This window comes from Lygodium microphyllum, chromosome 5, assembly GCF_053477565.2.
Source record: "Lygodium microphyllum isolate KBCC chromosome 5, Lygodium_microphyllum_v1.1.10, whole genome shotgun sequence".
Classification (NCBI taxonomy): domain Eukaryota; kingdom Viridiplantae; phylum Streptophyta; class Polypodiopsida; order Schizaeales; family Lygodiaceae; genus Lygodium; species Lygodium microphyllum.
Window position 1 is genome coordinate 91,828,152 of NC_141139.1, and position 19,793 is coordinate 91,847,944.

The window sequence follows — 19,793 nt, forward strand, 5'->3', positions numbered from 1 at the left end:
CTCTGCTGCGAACAGCATAGAGCGTGCCATTTCCATGACTGTGCGGTTCCTATGCTCTATGACTTCATTCTGAGAGGGGGAGTTGGTAGAGGTGAGCTAGCGAGAAATGCCATGCTTTTGTAGAAACTTGGAAAAATCGTGGGAAATAAACTCACCACCGCTATCACTCCTCATGCACCCAATTCGACGACCAGTCTGGTTATGAACCAACAGCACCCAAGCAGAAAAATATGTGAAAGCATCCGACTTATGCTTGAGAAAGTACACCCACATGTATCGAGAATGATCATCTACTATAAAAAAGAAGTACAGCGCGCCGTTCAAAGCGGCAGCGGATGTCGGCCCACAAAGATCAACGTGAATCAGTCTAAGAGGATCCTCAGCTCTATGTGTAGACTGCTGAGGAAATGGGATACGGTGATGCTTCCCGAGCTGGCAGGCTTTACAGACATCTCGAGCTAGCTTCAGGCGTGGAAGGCTCTCAACCAGCTCATGGTGTGACAACTCATAAAGTGAGTCATAACCAAGGTGCCTAAAGCGAAAATGCCAAAGATGCTCATTTTGCGTAGGCTCCCGAGATGTGGCTAAGGCCTAGAAGCTATGGAACACGGAGCCTTCGGTGGTCGGCTTGATCAAAAAGTGTGTCATGTGGTATAGGCCATTAGGTTGTGTTTCACCGCGAGCAATCATTAAACCAGTCAGAGGGTCAAGGACCTCGACTGTGGTCGCTGAAAAGAAAACTGCTCGCCCCAACTGGCAAAGCTGCTAAGCAGATAACAAGTTCACCCCAAGCTAAGGGACATGATATACATTGTCCAGCGAAACCAAATCCGGACCCTTATCAGTGGCAAAACTGACACAACCTTGAGCCTGAATCTTGACCGAGGAGTTGTTTGCCCGGCTGTAGGGGCTTGCGTACGGAAAATGTCCTCTATAGGAGTCATGTGATGTGTAGCTCCACTGTCCACAATCCAAACTGGAGCTGAAGTGCTTGGCTGTGACGAGTGGACCTCTGCAGTAACCTCGTCGGGAGGCAACTCACAGATGTGGACGAGACTCGCATCCGATGTCTCTATGGAGATGATATGGGCCTCTGCAAACCAGTCATACAAGCCCTCTGGAGTTGAGAACGTTGTCGACTAAGATGACTGTGCGGTGGCAGTGTGAGTCTGACCTTTAAACTACCCCTTGCCATCACCCTGCCTCCCCTGCTGGGGGTTGCCCGACTGAGGGGCGGGGGTCTAAGACAGATTTTGGTGCTGTGCCTCGTGCCTTTGATCGACACTCGTCGTCAAAATGGCCAGTCTCGGGAGGCAACTCACAAATGTGGATGAGACTCGCATTTGATGTCTCTATGGAGATGATATGGGCCTCTGCAAACCAGTCAGACAAGCCCTCTGGAGTTGAGAACGTTGTTGACTAAGATGACTGTGCGATGGCAGTGTGAGTCTGACCTTTAAACTGCCCCTTGCCATCACCCTACCTTCCTTGCTGGGGGTTGCCCGACTGAGGGGCATGGGTCTAAGACTTAGGTTTTGGTGCTGTGCCTCGTGCCTTTGATCGACACTCGTCGTCAAAATGGCCAGTCTTTTGACAATATTGACAATACCTATTCTTTTTAGGTACATTCTGCCACCCAGGTTTGAGTTGTGACTGGGAGTTTCCTTGAGAATCCTCAGATTGATTTAGCTTTTGAGTTTGATTTGATTTTGAGTGGAGATTTGGTTTGGTTTGCCCTTCTCTTTTTACCCTTTTTGAGAATGAGTAAGAAGAGTCCCCTTTGAAGAGGAATTCATATGAAACTGATCGAAGAACTGTGCGTAACGCAATAACTGACACTCAAATTCATAGAATGTAGACATGGTAGGCTTTGAAACTATTCCTTCCACAAAATTGAAGTATTTCTTGGGAAGTTTATTTAGGAACAATGTGACCTGATCGTCAGAGGACTTGGGAGTCCCCGTAGTGGAAAATTCAGTGAGGAGACGCTGATACTCAGCCAACTTGACTTTCAAGTCATCCCGGTGAGTGATTTTGAAAAGCTGAAGCTCATGGTCAAGATTAATACGATGGGTCCTATCTCGAGCTGCATAGCGGTCAGTCAAGTGTGCCCATCGCTCTAACGCTAAGTCAAAATGCTGAAGTTGAGAATGAAACTCTGGCAATAAGCCCTGTATCAGCTCGACAATAGCGGAGGCATTCCTAGCCTTCCATGAGCGGACAACCTCGTATAGAACAAATGCGGTATTGGGTTGGGTTTCAACCCCTGCACTAGATCCCATAGGTTCTGTGAATCAAGGACATGTCTCATAAAATTTGACCAAGTAGTAAAGTTTGACCCGTTAAAACGAGTCTTGTCATGAAATGCATTCTTGGCAGAAGATAAGCTAGAACCGTGAGGTGTCGGGTGGGTGGAGTAAGATGATGGTGGGAAAGATGAAGGTGAGTTCCATAAGGTGCCGGTGTAGGTGGAAGCATTGGGACACAGTAGCCTTGTCCAAAGTAAGGCTGGGACACAGCATTATGACTAGAAGGTCCACTAGGCAATGCCATGGAGGCAAATTGTGGAGGCAACTGATCCACACTTGGGAGAGACTGAGTAGGATACCCAGGCTGCAATGATCCCAAAAGTGTGTATGAGGTAGGTGGAACACCGCTCGGTTGAGGGAAGGATAAGATCCTAAAGGATGTACCTATGCTTCCATAAACCCCCGGTGTGATGTGCGGTGCGACATGAGGTGTCTGAAATGAAAATGCAAATGGTGTAAATGGAAGTGGTGAAGCAGCGGAAGAATGTGGTGGGATGGGTGGGTTTTGAAAGTGAGGTGTATGAGGTGTAGATTCGTTTTGTTCATTTTTATCATTTAAAGACTGAAAATGAAACTGTGAAGATGATGATACACCATGTAATGAAGTGAAAGGAACACTGAATTCATTCTGATTATGTGAAGTAGACGGAAAAGAAGGAAGGACATAAGAAGAGTTACCTGGCTTTTTCTTATAATCCCCGCGACGTATGTTAACATACAAGAATTAGTCCTCTAGAGGACCTTTTCCGTAGTCAACAAACTGGACTATTTCTTCCACATGATCTCTACCAGTATATTGCAAAACAGAAGAGGTAAAAGAAGAAGGCACAAAAGACGAATCAAAAGTACCTTGCTCCGGAGAGGACGGAAGAGTCTGAAAAAATGGAACATACTCTGTATATTACTCTCCAAGAGGGGGGCCCATCCCTGATGGAGGTCTCGGCAGCCCTGCAACATCATCAGACTTATATGCAACATCTGAAGAGTGAAATCCATGCATACCTTCATTTAGAAGCTTTTCTTGAAGGTCAATCCTTCGGTCGAGCTCCTCAATCTTCTTTTGTCGATAGGCTATGATCTGTTTATATTCCTCAGAGGTTAGCTTGCCTATCTTTTCTTCCATGTACTCAAATGTTTCTTCCACCATGTCGGAACTTTGTGGAGCAAGCTGATCGGCCCACTCTCGCTCGGTTCTCGGCATAGGTTGATTTGGAGACTGAATCGGTGTTGATGTGTTCGAAGTCATTTGAACCTACTGTTGTTCTTGCTTCTTGCGAAGAGCTTTCAGATCAAAGGCCTAGGTTTCTCAGAGAGTACCAGGCTCTGATACCACGTAAAGAAAAATACCTTAACATAAAAACATAAACAGAAACCGTACGACAAAGCACAGACTGATAAAAAGAACACAGTTAGGGTTAGGGTTAGAGTAACTCAGAGACAATGAACACGGTGAATAAATGAAATGATATGACTACTAATAATACGATGCTCATGCAGCAAACACACTATGCAGTGAATGAATACTGAACCTCGAACTCTTGTATCTCTAGCCTCAAGGCAGGGGTAATGAGCTGGAGAGTATGTCTTACTCCGAACGGATCCCGAATCACAACAAGGCAGCCTCCAGATGTCAAACACCAGCAAACGCAGCAGTGAAAAGCTGGATCTGATGCAGACAGCAGTGAGGAGAGAGAAATGCTAAAAACGGAGCCTGCAGGAGAGAGAAAGACCAAAAACGTAGGCAGGACAGCCTGCAAGAGAGAGAAAGACTAAAAATGACTGCAGGCAGGTGAGAGAAAGATTGCAGCGACTGCAGTAGGAGAGAGAAAACTGTCAGGGCGGCAGCTGGAGCCTGCAAATGGAGCAGTTTGATGGCGTGGCAGGCTGTATGACAGCAGTGCAGATGAACAACAATCAGTTGCTAGGCAGAAACAGTAGCAATCAGTGTGTGGAGGGCTGGAAACAGGTGCCACTATAGGGAACAGTGATGGACAGGAAGGGCTGAGATGTCCTCTGTGACCGGGGTGTGGGCAGCAAGTTGGTAACACCTGAAACCTGCAAAAACGAGATTGTGAAAGAGTGGAGGGCTGGCTGCCAATTTATAGAAAATTAAGGTTCTAGATCCTCTCCCACTTAACTTTCTCGATCGGCTTCCCGTTTTAGGGTTTTGGCTAAAATAAGCCTAAAATAAGCATGTTTTGGGGCTGTTTAAGTGGCTAAGTGCATTTCTTAGCACAACAGGCCCGTGAGTCACGTGCCGCCTGCTGCTGTCCAGTCGACTATCGATTGTCGCAAAGCTGTCGACCAGCAGTCACGTCCAGTCCTTCGCCTGTGCTGGTTGTTAGCTGCACACTCGACCTTGAGCACCTCAGTGCCCGTCAGCTGCTCACTCGACCTGGACTTCGTCGCATGTAGTTCCTGTGCACTGGTCAGTTACACTTGGTGCCCGTTAGTTAGCAATCCCATCTACTGCTTGCCCCATGTCTGTCTTTGACGTCGGAAAGCGTGCACTCTGTGCTCTGATACCAATTTGAAGGGGAGAGAGTCCACAATGGAGTGCAAGATCAAGGCGTGAGCTGCAGAGTAGAGCTGAGAGTTAGAGGGAGTGAACGCAGAGATAGGTGTACCAAATTGTGATGGTACACAAAGAATAAAAGAATGTATTTATATGTTAGGGTACAAGGTACAATAAGGGTGTGTTCACACCCGTAAGACTATTTACACAGAGATGAAAGGACTTTGCACCCAACAATAGTCACCAAAAATTTTCCAACTCCATTGATAGGATAAGAGTCATTGGCATGTCACAGTATTGTAATTAGGAGCAGACTCAAGAGAAATGAATAGATTGTGCATTGAAATAATATGTTTCATGACACCATTATCAAAGCACTATACATTTGAATCCACAACAGACATATAAGAATCATGTAAAGAAACTCATTACTGTATTGTGCATTGAATGTCCATTTTGTATCCTCCATAACATTTGCAGACTTGACTTAGAAGGAGAGATATCTGCAATGGCCATATTGACCTCTCTTTTTTTAGCCTCTTTCGTAGCCAATTTTGGATAGTTCTTAATGACATGATCTTTTGCCTTACCACCCCCAAAATATTAGACTCTCTTTTTTCTTCTCATCCTTATTATTATTAGCCTTCTTTGTCAGAGTAACATTTGTAGATTTTTACTTACTAGTAGAAAATGAGGTTTTTCCTTGATCTTCCCAATTAGCCACAAAAGCTTGTTTTGCAACACGCACAATGGACTTGCTTTGCCTAGATTGTTCTTGCGGCAAAACAGAAACCAACTCGTTAAATGACAATTGGATGGTTGGTTTCATCTAACTTATCCTCAACAGCCAATAAACAGAATACATCATTGTTTCTAACTATGGCCATTGATTGTACTTGATGCAAAAGTTGCTTACATAGAGTAAAATATGCACAAAGCCAATCTGTGCTATGTAGCACAGTACAAAGGAGACTGTAAGGGCTCTTACTTGCAGAATTGACTGATGTTGAAAATATTGCACAAAAGGACAAAATAGCCTGTGCAATACTGGTAATAGTGCAAACAAAGGCCGAAATGAACCCAAATAAAAAATTTGATGACACCAAAACCTTATAGGATCTCCCACAATATTTGTTGACTTGCGAATGCTTATAAATTTTGTCCCACTTTGGGGAAATCAAGTGAAGAGTATTGATGACTCTGCTTAAGAGGTTGAAGCCCATTCTAATACCAATTGTTGGATTTAGGGTTGCATGAATGTAAGTACACAGCTTGGAGAAGGAGCTTCTTAAGAGAGCACAACTCAAAGTGTATTGAGAGGTATCAATGGAGAAGATTTACAAGATTAAGTGCCCTAAAAGTGGATAAGTATATATACAAGGCCATGGAGGGAGGGGGACTCCGAAAGAGGGAAGAATGTGCCCCGGCAGTTGTAAGTGTGTTCATACACATCAGTACCAAAATATGGTTAACATGTTAAGAGTCTATTCTCTTGAATAAATAGCCCTTGAGACTCAACATGCCAAAAAGGCACTCCTTAAGAGCACTGCAGCTTTTGTAGGGCACACTCTTTTGTATGTTCATGGCAACTATGCCAAATTTTCATTGTTTATTAATACAATCAAATGAAAAGAATAGAAGTAATATACAACAAGAAGCCCAAGTGAACACAGCAGAAGGCAGTTGAAACATTAGTGAACCTGCACCTAAAAAGGGTAGAAATAGCCATCCAGTATTACATCATGCATGATTCAGCCCTCAAAATAAGGCAAACAGGTAGTGTGATCATCCTCACTCGGGCTAGCTCATGGAAAGGGTTCCAATTTGCAATGTTGGTTTGCAGGTCAGAGAGCAAGCTGCAGGCTGTCTTCAAAACTTGGCCTTCGAAATGAATGTCAGGAGCAAAATTGACCTGTCTGAATTTCTACCAGTTCTCTTGCTTATGCTTGGTTCTGAAGGAGTTGACAAGGATGCAGCTATTAGCATGATAAACAACTTCACTTGTGACGAGAGCAATCATGAAACGTTGGTGGAAGCTGGAATAATCTCAAAGCTGGTAATCTGTTTAATTTTTGTTTTTAGATATGCTTGCACAGAGTTTAACTCACCAACTTATTATTATGTTGCCATTATGTGTCTGACATGCATTAAAATGATTTTAGGGGAATTTGATAAAGAAAGGAGAAGGTTCAAGGATTTCCAGACAGGAAGCACGCAATACTCTGCTCTTACTCGCTAGAAATAGTCTCTTCAAACAGTTGATTATAGAAGAAGGCCTGGTAATTGTGCCGATTATTGGGGCAAGTGCTTACCAGTCATTCAAGCCTTTGCTTGATGCACCACCCCCCTTTCCTGAAGAGTTGAAATTTGATCCATCTTCAACATTTCCATCAACTTTTGGTGCGGGAAAATTGCTGCTAGGTTTGAATATGGACAGTAAGGAGCACAAGCTAGATGATGCCACACAGCTAGCAATTGAAGGTAGAGCAAGGCAGCATTTTCTTGGACGAATTGGCTTGCTTGGCAAAGATGCAGCCCCTGGGCAGCAGAAGAAAAACGAGTTTACAATCATGCCTTGGTGGGATGGTATTCCACGACTTGTGCTCATTCTAGGTCTGGAGGATGTAAATGTGGCAGCACTAGCTGCTCGCACAATTTCAGAAATTGCCATAAATGAAGATATCAGGCAAGCAATTCAAAAGGCTGGCAGCATACCACACCTTGTGCGTCTACTAGGGACTGGGAATGAATCTGCTACTGAAGCTGCAGCATCAGCATTAGAGCGACTTGCTGTGAGGTGATAAAATCTGTCGTCTTTTCTCTGCTTGGCAAGATGTGGAGGTCTACATGATTTGGTGATCAGTTTTTGATGTGAGTTAAATCTAATTTCATGTACTTTTCTATTACAGGAGGGCAAGTCCTAAATGAGATAGATGCTGGTATTAGGATAGTTTGCCTTAGTTGCTAAATTGCAGGAAAATGCCTTTTGCAGCCTTTGATACTTTCCCTCTACCTTCTAGGTGGATGCCTCTCCCACTTCCTTGGCAGAGGCTTTCCAAGCAGTTACAGACTACACAATTTGTATTATTTTCTCCAACCAAAACATTGTCTTCACCAAAGTCCATACCAAGTGTCTGGTAATTAGTTCTCTTTCGTCAATAATGAGGTCACCACTTGCATATGCTTGTGGACACAGAAATTAAGCAAGGTTTTAGACATATGAGGGCTTTTGGATGTTTGACACATAGAAACATGAAATGGGGAACGGGGAACGGGGACGGGGACGGTGACGGGGACACCAAACCTAGGGAACAGGTACGTGGGAATGGGAATGGCATTTAAAAAATTAAAATTCATGAAAAAAATTTTAATATTTCACTCATAAGCCATGTGGACTCTGGAGTGTTAAAACCAAGGTATATAATCCACAAGGACAAATCATTTTAAGTTTTAACTTTAAGATATCATGCATCATTCTAAAACTACTCTTTAGAAATTGAATTGCAACTTACAAGGCTCAAGAGGTAAGCTATTCAATTATAAAATGCATAATACATATGGCATAAATAATAAAACAATGAACAATGAACTAAACTTAAAGTCTAAGGCTTAAGCTGAAAGAACATGCTCATGGTTCCATTGCCAAAAAACTTAAAAGATTACAAATATAAAGTCTAATCTTTGAAAGAACATGCTCATTGCCCTAAAAAAGACTACAAATATAAAGTCTAATCTCTAGACTGAAGCAAAATGCGGCATGCTAAAATAGCCCAAAGGGCAACTATAAGACTGCAAGTACAAATATAATGTCGGCATGGCACAACAGCCCAAGTGTCACATTGTCATCAATGATCATAATATCATATACAATGTGCATGTGTCATGTATCATAAGACTCATGATAAGTAAACTAAATCAAAGATCATCATCATGATTTGAGTTTGCTCCAACTACTCTTGAACTGCTAGCCTCATCATCATGTGTACCATGAATTGTTGTATTTGCCTTAATATTAGCATGTGTCTCCTTTTCCTGCTGCATCTTCCACTCTGTGAATGGATGGGGCTTTGCTGTCATACTATTACATAACATCCTTAAATTAGCACTAATGAATACTAGATCGTTTGCCCTGTCCACACCAAGACAGTTCCTCTTCTTTGAAGCAATGTGAGTATATATACTCCACAATTGCTCCAAACAAGAGGAGCTAACTGACTGACTCAAAATACGGATGGCTAGTTGTTGCAACTCAGGACCATCCAACCCAGTCCTCCCACCACAAAGCTGCCTGAAACTTACAGCGATTCTCCTGTGTATCCCCACAACCAAAAGAACTCCGAAAGGTCCTATAATATGAAAGCTGATCTCTGATCTTTCATCTAGTGTCACGATCATGCACTAGACAAGACAATATAAGTCTCTATGCATCCATAACCTCAGTGTCATTCTCCCGACCCTTGCCTCGGAACTCAAGATCCACAACAAATGCAGTTGTATGCATAGGTGAGCTATAGGAGTTCCACCTCGTTAGAACTAAATGACGTATCTCCTCATACGTCTCATCATTTGGTGTCAACTCTTGCATCTTTTCATTCAGTCTATCCATAGCTTCATATACCTTGCAAATGCAAGGTTGTATAGCATCCATAACCCTCAATAAATGCACAATAGGTGATACCATAGCATCTATCTGCTTTACGTCATCCCAAAAAGTGGAGTTATTTGCTTTCTCCAAGCATAAGATACTTGTAGGAGCATCTGTCAATGTTGATGAGGTAAACTCATCACCAAGAAATAACTGTCTCAAGGCACCACTGCATTCTCTTAAGCTGTCTAGCATCAAGAAGTTAAAGGCAAATATGATATTAGAGTATTTTAAAAGTGTCTTCTTCGACCGCAAAAAGAAGTGATAGCGAAGAAACTAATGATCTCAAACAAAGCTAACCATTTGAGCTCCTTGCTCTATGACATGTGCAATCCATGACAGGTTACCAATATCCTTTAGTAGGTTGTTCAAGCAATGAGCCATATAATATGAAACTGTGATAATATCAATCTGCAACAAATCTCACAACATGCTTTGGGCCAATAAGCTCAATACCTATAACCCACTCTGTTGCAAGTACATTTGTTGACTTGCTTGTCCTGGATGCATCATGTGAAGATATGAAATACATTTCCCCACGAGAATAAGCAACCATACCATGAATGGATCGCTTGGCTGTATCACTCCAACCATAAACAATCAAGGAAACTCCGTTTTTAGCCCACAGGCTCTTTCTAGTCATTGATGCTTGCTTAACAAATGCGCTTTTTCTTGTTGCGCAAAGTGGTGCGTAAGGTCTCTGATGATGGAGGACTCACCAATCTTCTTGCACATCAATTTAAAATACTCTGACTTGGCTACACGAAATCGAATGTGGTCATGATAAAAAAAACATGCCACTGATATATCCACCTATTTCTTCTTCTTGGGATTCCAACTAGCATCAAGTGTGCTTTGTCTATGTATAACATGCGGCGTTGTTGATGCCATGGCCGATGCAATGCCTGCAGTAGATGTGGAGGTAGCACTCTCTGATATTGACCCTGCTCTAGATGCATGTGATGGGGATGGTGTCACAAAAGTTGCAGGGTTAATTGCAACACATCGTGGTCTAGATGCAAGATAAGCTTATTGACTTGCTACACGGCCACAAAGCTCCCTTTGCTTCTCCAAGGTACATTCGGACAAAAGTGTACCTCTAAATTTGACTCATGTAGAAGATAAGCTCGGACCTGATTATGCATAAAACGGAACAAGTGGCAATTGGTATTCCATATTCTAATATTTAAGTAACTTTGAAAATTTAAAATTAATAAAAATTCAAAATACAAATGCTCGGCTCAATGGATTACCTTGTTTGCTCCACTAGTTCTCTTGTATGGGCAAAGCTTGCAAGCCCATGGTCGAGATCCTTCACCACTCAATGGGCGGTCGGCATTTACTTCTTCCTACCATGACCAATCATCGGACCTTCTTCCTCACCCACTAGCCTAACGAGCGGGGTGGGGGAAGATGAAGCCATTGTTAGAGCCTGACGCGGAGCTGAGAGTGAACGTGATGGATAACACACAGAGAGTAGAGAGAGCAGTAGAAAGGAGAGTGAGCATGATACCTTTCTTATTCGATACAAAGACTAGTGGAACTCTTTAGGTTTTAGATAGATATATATGAAAGTACAAATGTGCTAAGGGTGTGTTCACACCCATGCACATATAAAAGGAACAATGGCCCTTTATTACCAACAACCTCCCATCTAAAGGCAATGTGCCTTAAGAGGAGAAAAGAATCAGCTAAGTCTAGGTATGTACAAAGTTGAAATACATATACCTATCCAACTCCCATCATCTATTGGCAATGAGCAAACCGCTTTGCTAGAAGACCCTTCGTGAGAAGATCTATAGGATTATCATCTATATGCACTTTGACAAGCTCAATACTCTTGTTGTCAAGTACATCTCTAATAAAGTGATACTTTACCTGTACGTGCTTCGTCTTTGCATGAAAGATGAGATTCTGTGCTAGCATGATAGCACTCTGACTATCACAATGGAGAACAGTTAACTCTATAATGCCAAGTTCTCCCACCAGACGTGAAAGCCATAAACCCTCCTTGCATGCCTCAGTGGCAGCCACATACTGTGCCTCTGTAGTAGATAGTGCAACATACTTTTGTAGCCTGGAGATCCAAGAGATTGCTCCTCCTGTGAAGGTAAACACATACCCAGAAGTGGACTTTCTGCAGTCCTCATGACCAGCATAGTCTGCATCCGTAAAACCAACGACAAATGCCTTTTGCTTTCCAAAGCAGATGCACAAATTCTTTGTGTCTTTGAGATATCTCATAATACCTTTTACTACTTCCCAATGCTTTTTACGAGGGTTTTCCATGTATTTGCTAACCACTCCCATTGCAAAGGCAATGTCAGGACGTGTAACAACCATAGCATACATCAAACTGCCAACAGCTGAAGCATATGGTATCTTGGCCATTTCAGCCTTCTCATCATCAGATGTAGGGCTGTCCTCTGCACTGAGTTTCACATATGGAGGCAATGAAACCCTAATTGTTTTTCCTCCCCTTCATATTGAAACGCTGCAAAACCTTGGAGATATACTCTTGCTGAGATAGATAGAGTAATCCTTTTGACCTATCTCTGAGTATTTGTATGCCAAGAATGTGATTTGCATCACCAAGATCCTTCATGCCAAAGCTGCCATGAAGACTTTGCTTTAGTGAGTCCAAGGCACAAGTACCCCTGCCAGCAATCAGCATATCATCTACATGCACAACCAAGATAATCATGCTACCATCTGCTGCCTTCTTGGTGCACAAGCAATGATCCACTTGACTTCTATGAAAACCTTGAGACTACATAAATGTATCAAACTTATGATACCATTCTCATGGTGCTTGTTTCAGCGCATACAAACTCCTTTTGAGTTTACATACCATCTTCTCTTTCCCTTTTGCCACAAACCCTTCAGGCTGCTGCATATATGTGTTTTTATACAGATCACCATGTAAGAATGCAGTCTTTACATCCATCTGTATGAGCTCCATATCTTCAATTGCAACCAAGCCCAAAATGGTTCTCAATGTAGTCATATTGACTTCAGGAGAAAAGATCTCATCAAAGTCAACTTCATGTTCCTGCTTGTATCCCTTCGCAACCAGTCTTGCTTTGTACTTTTGCAAGGAACCAGAAGTAACCTTCATCTTATAAACCCATTTGTATGGAAGGGTTTTCTGCCTTTAGGCAACTGCACCAAATCCCAAGTGTCATTTTTCTCAAGAGATTCTATCTCTGACAACATGGCTTTATACCATTTCTTGTTGTCTTGTATGTCCATTACTTCCTTGAAGCAAGATGGTTCACCTTAGTTTGTCAACATGACATAATTAGCCACATTGTTTGCACCAAGAATGAACCTATCAGGTTGTCTAGTAGCCCTAGACGATCTCCTAACCCAATGATCATTGTTTGCTGACAGTTGAGCTTGCAAATTTTCATTTTCAGTTTGTTGTCCTGGCTGTTCTTGCACATCCAGTGGTTCATCATTATGGGCAATGGCTGGCGGATCATTTCCAGCATTATTTTTTGCATTTGCAAGTTCATTTACAGCAGGTATTTGCTGCTATGTAGTGGGCACATTTTGCTGTCCAAAAGGTATTTCTTCCCGGAATACAACCCTATGGACTCTCTGTTCTTTCGGGCTGTTTGTGTATGCGATCTTCCCGGAAGATAACATCATTGCTGCGTACTATTCTTTTCTCGGGATCCCATAATCTATATCCCATTTCACCTTCATCACCATATCCTGGGAAAATACATTTACAGGACTTTGGCTCAAGTTTACTGTGTTCTTTTTTATATATATGTATAAATGCTTCATAGCCAAACACTTTCAAGTATACATTCGAAGGTGGCTTGCTTGACCACGCTTCTTGGGGAACTCCCGTCCCAAAGACCTGTTTGGTGACTGATTAATCAAGTGTACGGCTGTCATAACAGCCTCTACCCAAAAACCATGAGGTAAAGCAGCATGTGACAGCATTGTACAGACCTTATCCTATATGGTTCGATTCATACGCTGTGCCACTCCATTTTGGGGTGGATTATGAGGGGCAATGAGCTCTCTCTTTATCCTTTTGTTGCCACAAAATGCTTGAAAAGCCTTGGACACATATTCCCCACCATTGTCAGAGCGAAGACACTTAAGTGTCTTATCAGTCTGATTTTCAACCAATACCAAGAATTTTTGAAACTTGTCAAGCACTTCGTCCTCGCTACGAATAGGGTAAACCCATACCTTCCGTGTAGCATTATCGATAAAGGTGACAAAGTATTTCTTTCCCCCTAAAGATAACCCTAGCATCTGATATACGTCGGAATGCACTAACTTTAGAGGATAAGATTCCAGCAAAAGTGACTTCTTATGAGACATTTGTGCATATTTATCATAAACACAATGATCACAATGCTAAAAATTAGCATAATGAAGACAAGGCAAGTAACCCAAATGAGAAAGCACTTTTATTCCAGTTTGACTCATGTGTCCCAACCGGCCATGCCACAAAGAAATGCTTGCTGCTCGGTCACGGCAACAACATGGTTATGCACACTAGATACACGGAGAGGATACAAGGTATCACTTTAACAACCTCTGGCAATTACTCTAGATCCCTTACACATCTTCCATTTCCCATCACCAAAGGTGGTATGAAATCCATCGTCATCTAGCTGCCCTGTGCTAATCAAGCTCTTCTCGAGTTGAGGTACATACCGTACATGCTAAAGGGTGAAGACAGAACCATGCTGAAACTACAATTGCACAGTGCCAATACTCACAATGTTACATGCATAGTTGTCCCCAAGATGGACAACACCATGTCAACCTCCTGTATAGTTAAAAAACCACTTACGATAAGGGGTGACATGAAAGGAAGCACTTGAATCTAGAATCCAAGTGTGCATGTTATCATCCGTATTTGCAAGTAAAGCATGTGTACTAAAGTGTGAAGAGACAAAGAGTACGTCATTTTCACTGTCACTGTCATGAGTGACTACATTTACCTCTTCAATTTTGACACTGCTTTTCTTAAGCTGACTCTCTTTCTTCTCTTCCTTGCTATCATCTGTCTTCTTGCCCTTTCCTTTCTCTTTATTCCATTTGTAGCATTCACATTTAAAGTGACCGTTCTTGCCACAATGATGACATTTAACATCCTTACCATGTTATTTACTGCGTCCCTTGCTATCACATTTGCCTTTCTGCTATGATCTACCCCTAGTATGCAAAGCACTGGAACACTTACTGGATGCATTGTTTTGCCAATTCATTTCTTCCATAAGTAGAGTACTCTCTACATTAGCATACAGAAGGATCATATTAAAATTGCTCATAGCAATCCTGAATGTATCCCAACTCTCTTTATTCCATTTGTAGTAGTCACATTTAAAGTGACTGTTCTTGCCACAATGATGGCATTCAACATCCTTACCATGTGATTTACTGCGTCCCTTGCCATCACATTTGCCTTTCTGCTATGATCTGCCCCTAGTATGCAAAGCACTGAAAGACTTACTAGATGCATTGTTTTGCCGACTCATTTCTTCCATAAGTAGAGCACTCTCTACATTAGCATACAGAAGGATCGTATTAGAATTGCTCATAGCAATTTTGAATGTATCCCAACTCTCTAGCAGAGTACAAAGCAAGAGTGTAGCCTTAAATTCTTCATCAATCATGAACTTCAAGGCAACCAGCTAGCTGAAAATGGAGTTAAACTTACTCAAGTGAGTAGACATTGCTGTACCCTCTTTCATACGCAAATCCATAAGCTTTTTCAGCTAGTAAACTTTGCTTGCGGCACTCTTCTAGGCAGAGTCCAAATAGCATAGGCAAAATCCAAACCCTCAATGTTAAGCAACAAGGCATCAGAAATCAATAGCTTGATGGTTGAGCATGCAAGCTCATTTGTCTTCGTGTTCCATATCAGCAGGCTTTGCCCCTTTGGTCTTAATCGGCTTTGCCTGCTTCTTCTGCAACAAAATATTATAGCACTGTTTTTCCCAGATTGCAAAGTTATGTGCTCCTTCAAGCTTCTTAATGTGCATGAGATGACTGCTGCCACTGCTGCCAGCCATGATTTTCAGTCCAAATGTGGCCAAAAAATTCAGCAAATGCAGGCCCAAACTGTCACACAAGTAACCAAGGTACAAAAAAGTACCAACCAGCAATAAATAACCACGTAAAATGTAAATAAATTTCCAAAAGCACTAAACCTTATGCTACAACACTCCACTACTGATTATAGTTGTTTCAAGGGCAAATACATCACATTACATGAGAAAATTCCAAATTTTAGCTGCAATTTCTGTTGTACATGCACCCACGGGCAAAAAATTTGACACGCACGGTCAAAAGCTCCAAAATTTTTGTGCTCAAAGCATCAACCATACATCTTCACTGTCTCTAGCATGCATAGAATAGGCCAATTTTGCCAAAATAGAGCAATTTCAAGAAAACCCCCAAAATTTTCCGAGTGCACAAAATAGAGCAATTTCAACAAAACCCACATGTACATAACATGACCAAATGGCGCACAAATTTCACCCAAACAGCAAAAGCCCCAAATTGCACGGGATCCAATGTGCATCAATGTCGAGAAATTGGGTAAATTTCAGCCCAATTCTTGCATGCACATGAAAAGCCCTAAATGTAGGAGGCAAAATGTCACAAATTCCTGCAATTTTTGAGACAAATATCACTATTGTGTCTTGTTCACATTAAATCTGGACAAATCTCCAAATTTCTCAGATCCAATGTGCACAAATTTCAGTGTAATTGAAATTTTTTTCACTAAAATGTGAAAAACCCCAAAATTCCTAGTCAAATGTGCACCAATTTTGCAAATTTTGAGTCAAATTGTCCAATTCTGCATTAAAGTCCCCAAATTTGGGAGAAGCCCCAATTTTCTTGGGCAAAATTTCATGTTGTGCGTGTGCATGTGAGTGCCCGGCAAAATAATGACAGAAGTTAAGGAGAAAATTTTGAAGAGGAAAAGAAAAAAGAACATAACGAGTCTATAAATGTGACAGGCCTGTCCTGGCATTGACCAGGACCCTTCAAGTCTGCCGCCTAGCCTGCGAACTATCACCAAACTGTCCTACTACCTACCAACGTATCTGCGACTTGTCATCTGACCGTCGAACTTGCCGCCTGGGTTGTGGCCTATCACCCCGACCAATGTTGTCTGTCGACGTACCCATGCCCACCTGCAACCTGGCGTCTCCTCAACTCACCGTAACTCTCGCATGCCCTAACTATCGCCTATCACTTCAGGCATGTCACCTCACACTAGTTACCTCACGCTTGTCACCTGCTTTGATACCAATTTGTTGGAGCCTGACGCGAAGCTAAGAGTGAACGTGACGGATAGCACACAAATAACAGAGAGAGTAGTAGAAAGGAGAGTGAGCACGACACCTTTCTTGTTCGGTGTAAAGACTAGTGTACCTCTTTAGGTTTTAGATAGATATATATGAAAGTACAAATGTGCTAAGGGTGTGTTCACACCCGTGCACGTATAAAAGGCACGATGGCCCTTTATTCCCAACAGCCATTTCAGGCTGAAAATTGAAATAAAAATGGCTCGAGAGAAGTGAGAACTCGAGTCTCGAGAGAAGGGAGAAGGCTCAAGAGTCAAGAGTCAAGAGAGATTGGGAAAGGAGAGAATGGAGAAGGAAGAAGAGAAGAGGAGAAGAAGGAAGACTCAAGAGAAGAGAAGAAGGAAGAGAAGGGAGAAGGTCCAAGGAAGAAGGAAAAAGAGAAGGGAGAAGTGAAGAGGAGGAAGAAGGAAGAAGAGAGGTTGGAGGTGGGGGGGACTGGCTGTTGACGGAATGGGCGCACTGGTCATAGGGGACCGCTACAGCAGACGGGATGAGGCGGGCAAGACGTGCGTCGTGCAGACAGGAGAGAGGCGGGCGGGAATGCGCAAGTCCAGGATTGACAATCGGGCGGGAGCAACAGGCGAGCTGAAGGTAAGTGGGTTCCACGTGGCGTTTCCTGTCCCGTTTCAGACAGGGAACATTCCACAGATTTGCAACGTGTCCCATGATGGCTTTGTGCCGGGGACGGCGATTTCACGTCGCGTTCCCTGTTGCACTCCCTGTCTGAAACGGGACAGGGAATGTTCCACAGATTTGCAACACGTTCCATGACGGCTTCATGCCGGGGGGACCGTTCCGGCCGTTTCCTGTTTCTATGGTTTGACAGCTGCGGCTCAAAATTTGGGTCAAAATTACATTGTCAGAAAGCTTGTTCAATTTGACTACTGTGTTTTGTTTGACCCTTTTACACCATTATTTTGGTTTAAAGTAAACAAGAACAGAGTTCAGCAGAAAATAGAGGAGGCAGTAGTATGGCCTTGGTCTTGTTTCTCTTGTCAAAATTTTATCTAGTGTTCACAGATTTCTAAGTTTTCTTTGGGACATCAAGTTCCTGAAAGACTTGACTTTTAGAATATATGAGTGAAAAACGTGTGTTTGCAGCTACAAAGTAAGGAAGGTTATAGATGCACATGATGCTGTACCTGCCCTTGTGGCAATACTGAAGGCCGATGGTGCTCCTGATCAGATAAAAGCTAAGGTTTGCTCAATGCTTTGTATCTTTTATGCTTTTTTTCATTCTTGTGGTTTGCCTGTCTGGAGAAATCTCATGTAAAGATGCTTTAGGCAGGTGCTTGCCGCTTTGCAGCAATTAACTCAAACTGGAGAGGAAGTTAAGGCAATGGTTAGTTCAAATTTTTCTTTTCAATTTGTATCTTTGTAGTCAATCTTTGTACCCACCTCTGCTCCTTGTTGTTGATGGTGATTAACAACAGTCATTGTGCTAGATTCAATCTGGGGCCTTTCCTGGCCTCTTAGATTTTGCTCAGTCTGAAAGTGCAAGTCCGGATGCTAAAGAAGAAGTAAAAGGCATTTTGGAGGAGTTATCTTTACACAAAGTTGATGCAAGGTAGGAAGAGCACACTGATTTTATTCCTGGATGTTAACTTATGAACTGATCTACTTATTAAGGGCACTTGATTTTATTCCTCGATGTTAACGCTTGAACTGATCTACTTATGTTGCTCTCTCTTCAACCTTTTACTAGAGAGAAGATTGTTGACACAAATGGGCTCTCAACATTAGTGGAACTCGTAGCATCTGGAACTCCGACTTTGAAAGTGAAGGCTGCACATGTGCTGGAGAATCTGGCTATAAAAGAAAATTACGTCGAATGCATAACTGAGGCCAGATTGGAAGCTGCTCTCAAGTCTGTCCTTGATGTGAACTTGAAAGGTATTTTACTGAGCAGTAAGCATTTTGAGGGCCTATTGTGTACACGAACTTCCTGATGCATAGGCTGTTTGTGGACCTGCAGTGTAGAGTTTTAGTAATGAGAACTGGTACTGCTATAGTCCATTGTTTTAATTTCTGTTCCTGCTCATTTCCCTCTATGGTGTATTATTTGACAGTGCAATTTGTAATTCCCAGGGGAAGATGATGCATTGACCACTGAAGAGTTGATTGAGAGAGAAGAGACTTGGGCTGCGGTTGTTGCTGCATCTAGAATGTTGAATAAGCTCCTGATGTTCGGGAAAGTCCGTAGTGCTATTGACTGCGAAGGTCTAGCAGAGTTGCTTGCCAAAGTTCTTAAATCGAATTCCCCCCTGCATGTAAAAGATTGGGTCTCTGCATGCCTTCTCAAGCTGGATAGGTTAGTGGGTTTGACTACAAACGTGGGTATACCTGTAGAAAAGGATGTGATTTTGCATGATAAAATTCCTCGGCTGATCAATGAAATGGGAACATCATTCGATTCGTCTGCTCAAGAAAAAGCTGTGATTGAGCTTCGGGAAATTCTCTCTCGAGGGATAGAAGAGTATGTTGTGGCTGTTTCTGATTCGGGAGGTATATATCCACTGGTAGAACTTGTAGACAAAGGAAGTCCAGTGGCCAGAGAAGCTGGTCTTTCTATACTATACAATGTAGCCATGAATGACGAAAACCACCCTGCAATCATGGCTGCTGGAGCTGTGACCGTCTTGCAGAGGCTGGTGCGAGCAGAGAGCCCTGAATGGACACTTGCACTTGACATTTTACGGTTGCTTCCCATTTAATCCATATGCCATATGATTTCATTAATTATCTTTGTAGCGCATTATCAAAGGTTGGTTGGGTTTGGTATGTTTCGTACTCTCCTTCAATTTTGTCCGTTTTGTGTGTGCACAATTTCTGTTTGGAAGGAGCACGGACTTCTAGTGTGGTTTGCTTTGTAACTGAGCTACGACATACTGTGTGTGCTACAAAGCAGCAGACTCCTGAGAACACTGGATTTATGAATTTCTGCATGAACATCAAGGTTTTTCAAGAAC

At 42.5% G+C, this 19,793-nt stretch overlaps 1 protein-coding gene across 2 annotated transcripts in view; it reads left to right on the forward strand.

Annotated features, from left to right (window-relative positions):
• Positions 1–19,563, forward strand: part of LOC148036133 (ARM repeat superfamily protein) — a 101,082-nt gene extending 81,519 nt beyond the window's left edge. For both annotated transcript variants that reach the window (XM_087678136.1, XM_087678137.1), the window contains exons 3-9: positions 6,668–6,880; positions 6,987–7,621; positions 17,926–18,022; positions 18,113–18,166; positions 18,270–18,391; positions 18,530–18,717; positions 18,913–19,563. In XM_087678136.1, coding sequence (XP_087534262.1) covers positions 6,668–6,880; positions 6,987–7,621; positions 17,926–18,022; positions 18,113–18,166; positions 18,270–18,391; positions 18,530–18,717; positions 18,913–19,538 — 1,935 coding nt within the window. In that variant the 3' untranslated portion in view covers positions 19,539–19,563. The remainder of the gene's footprint in view (positions 1–6,667; positions 6,881–6,986; positions 7,622–17,925; positions 18,023–18,112; positions 18,167–18,269; positions 18,392–18,529; positions 18,718–18,912) is intronic.
• The last annotated feature ends 230 nt before the right edge of the window (positions 19,564–19,793 follow it).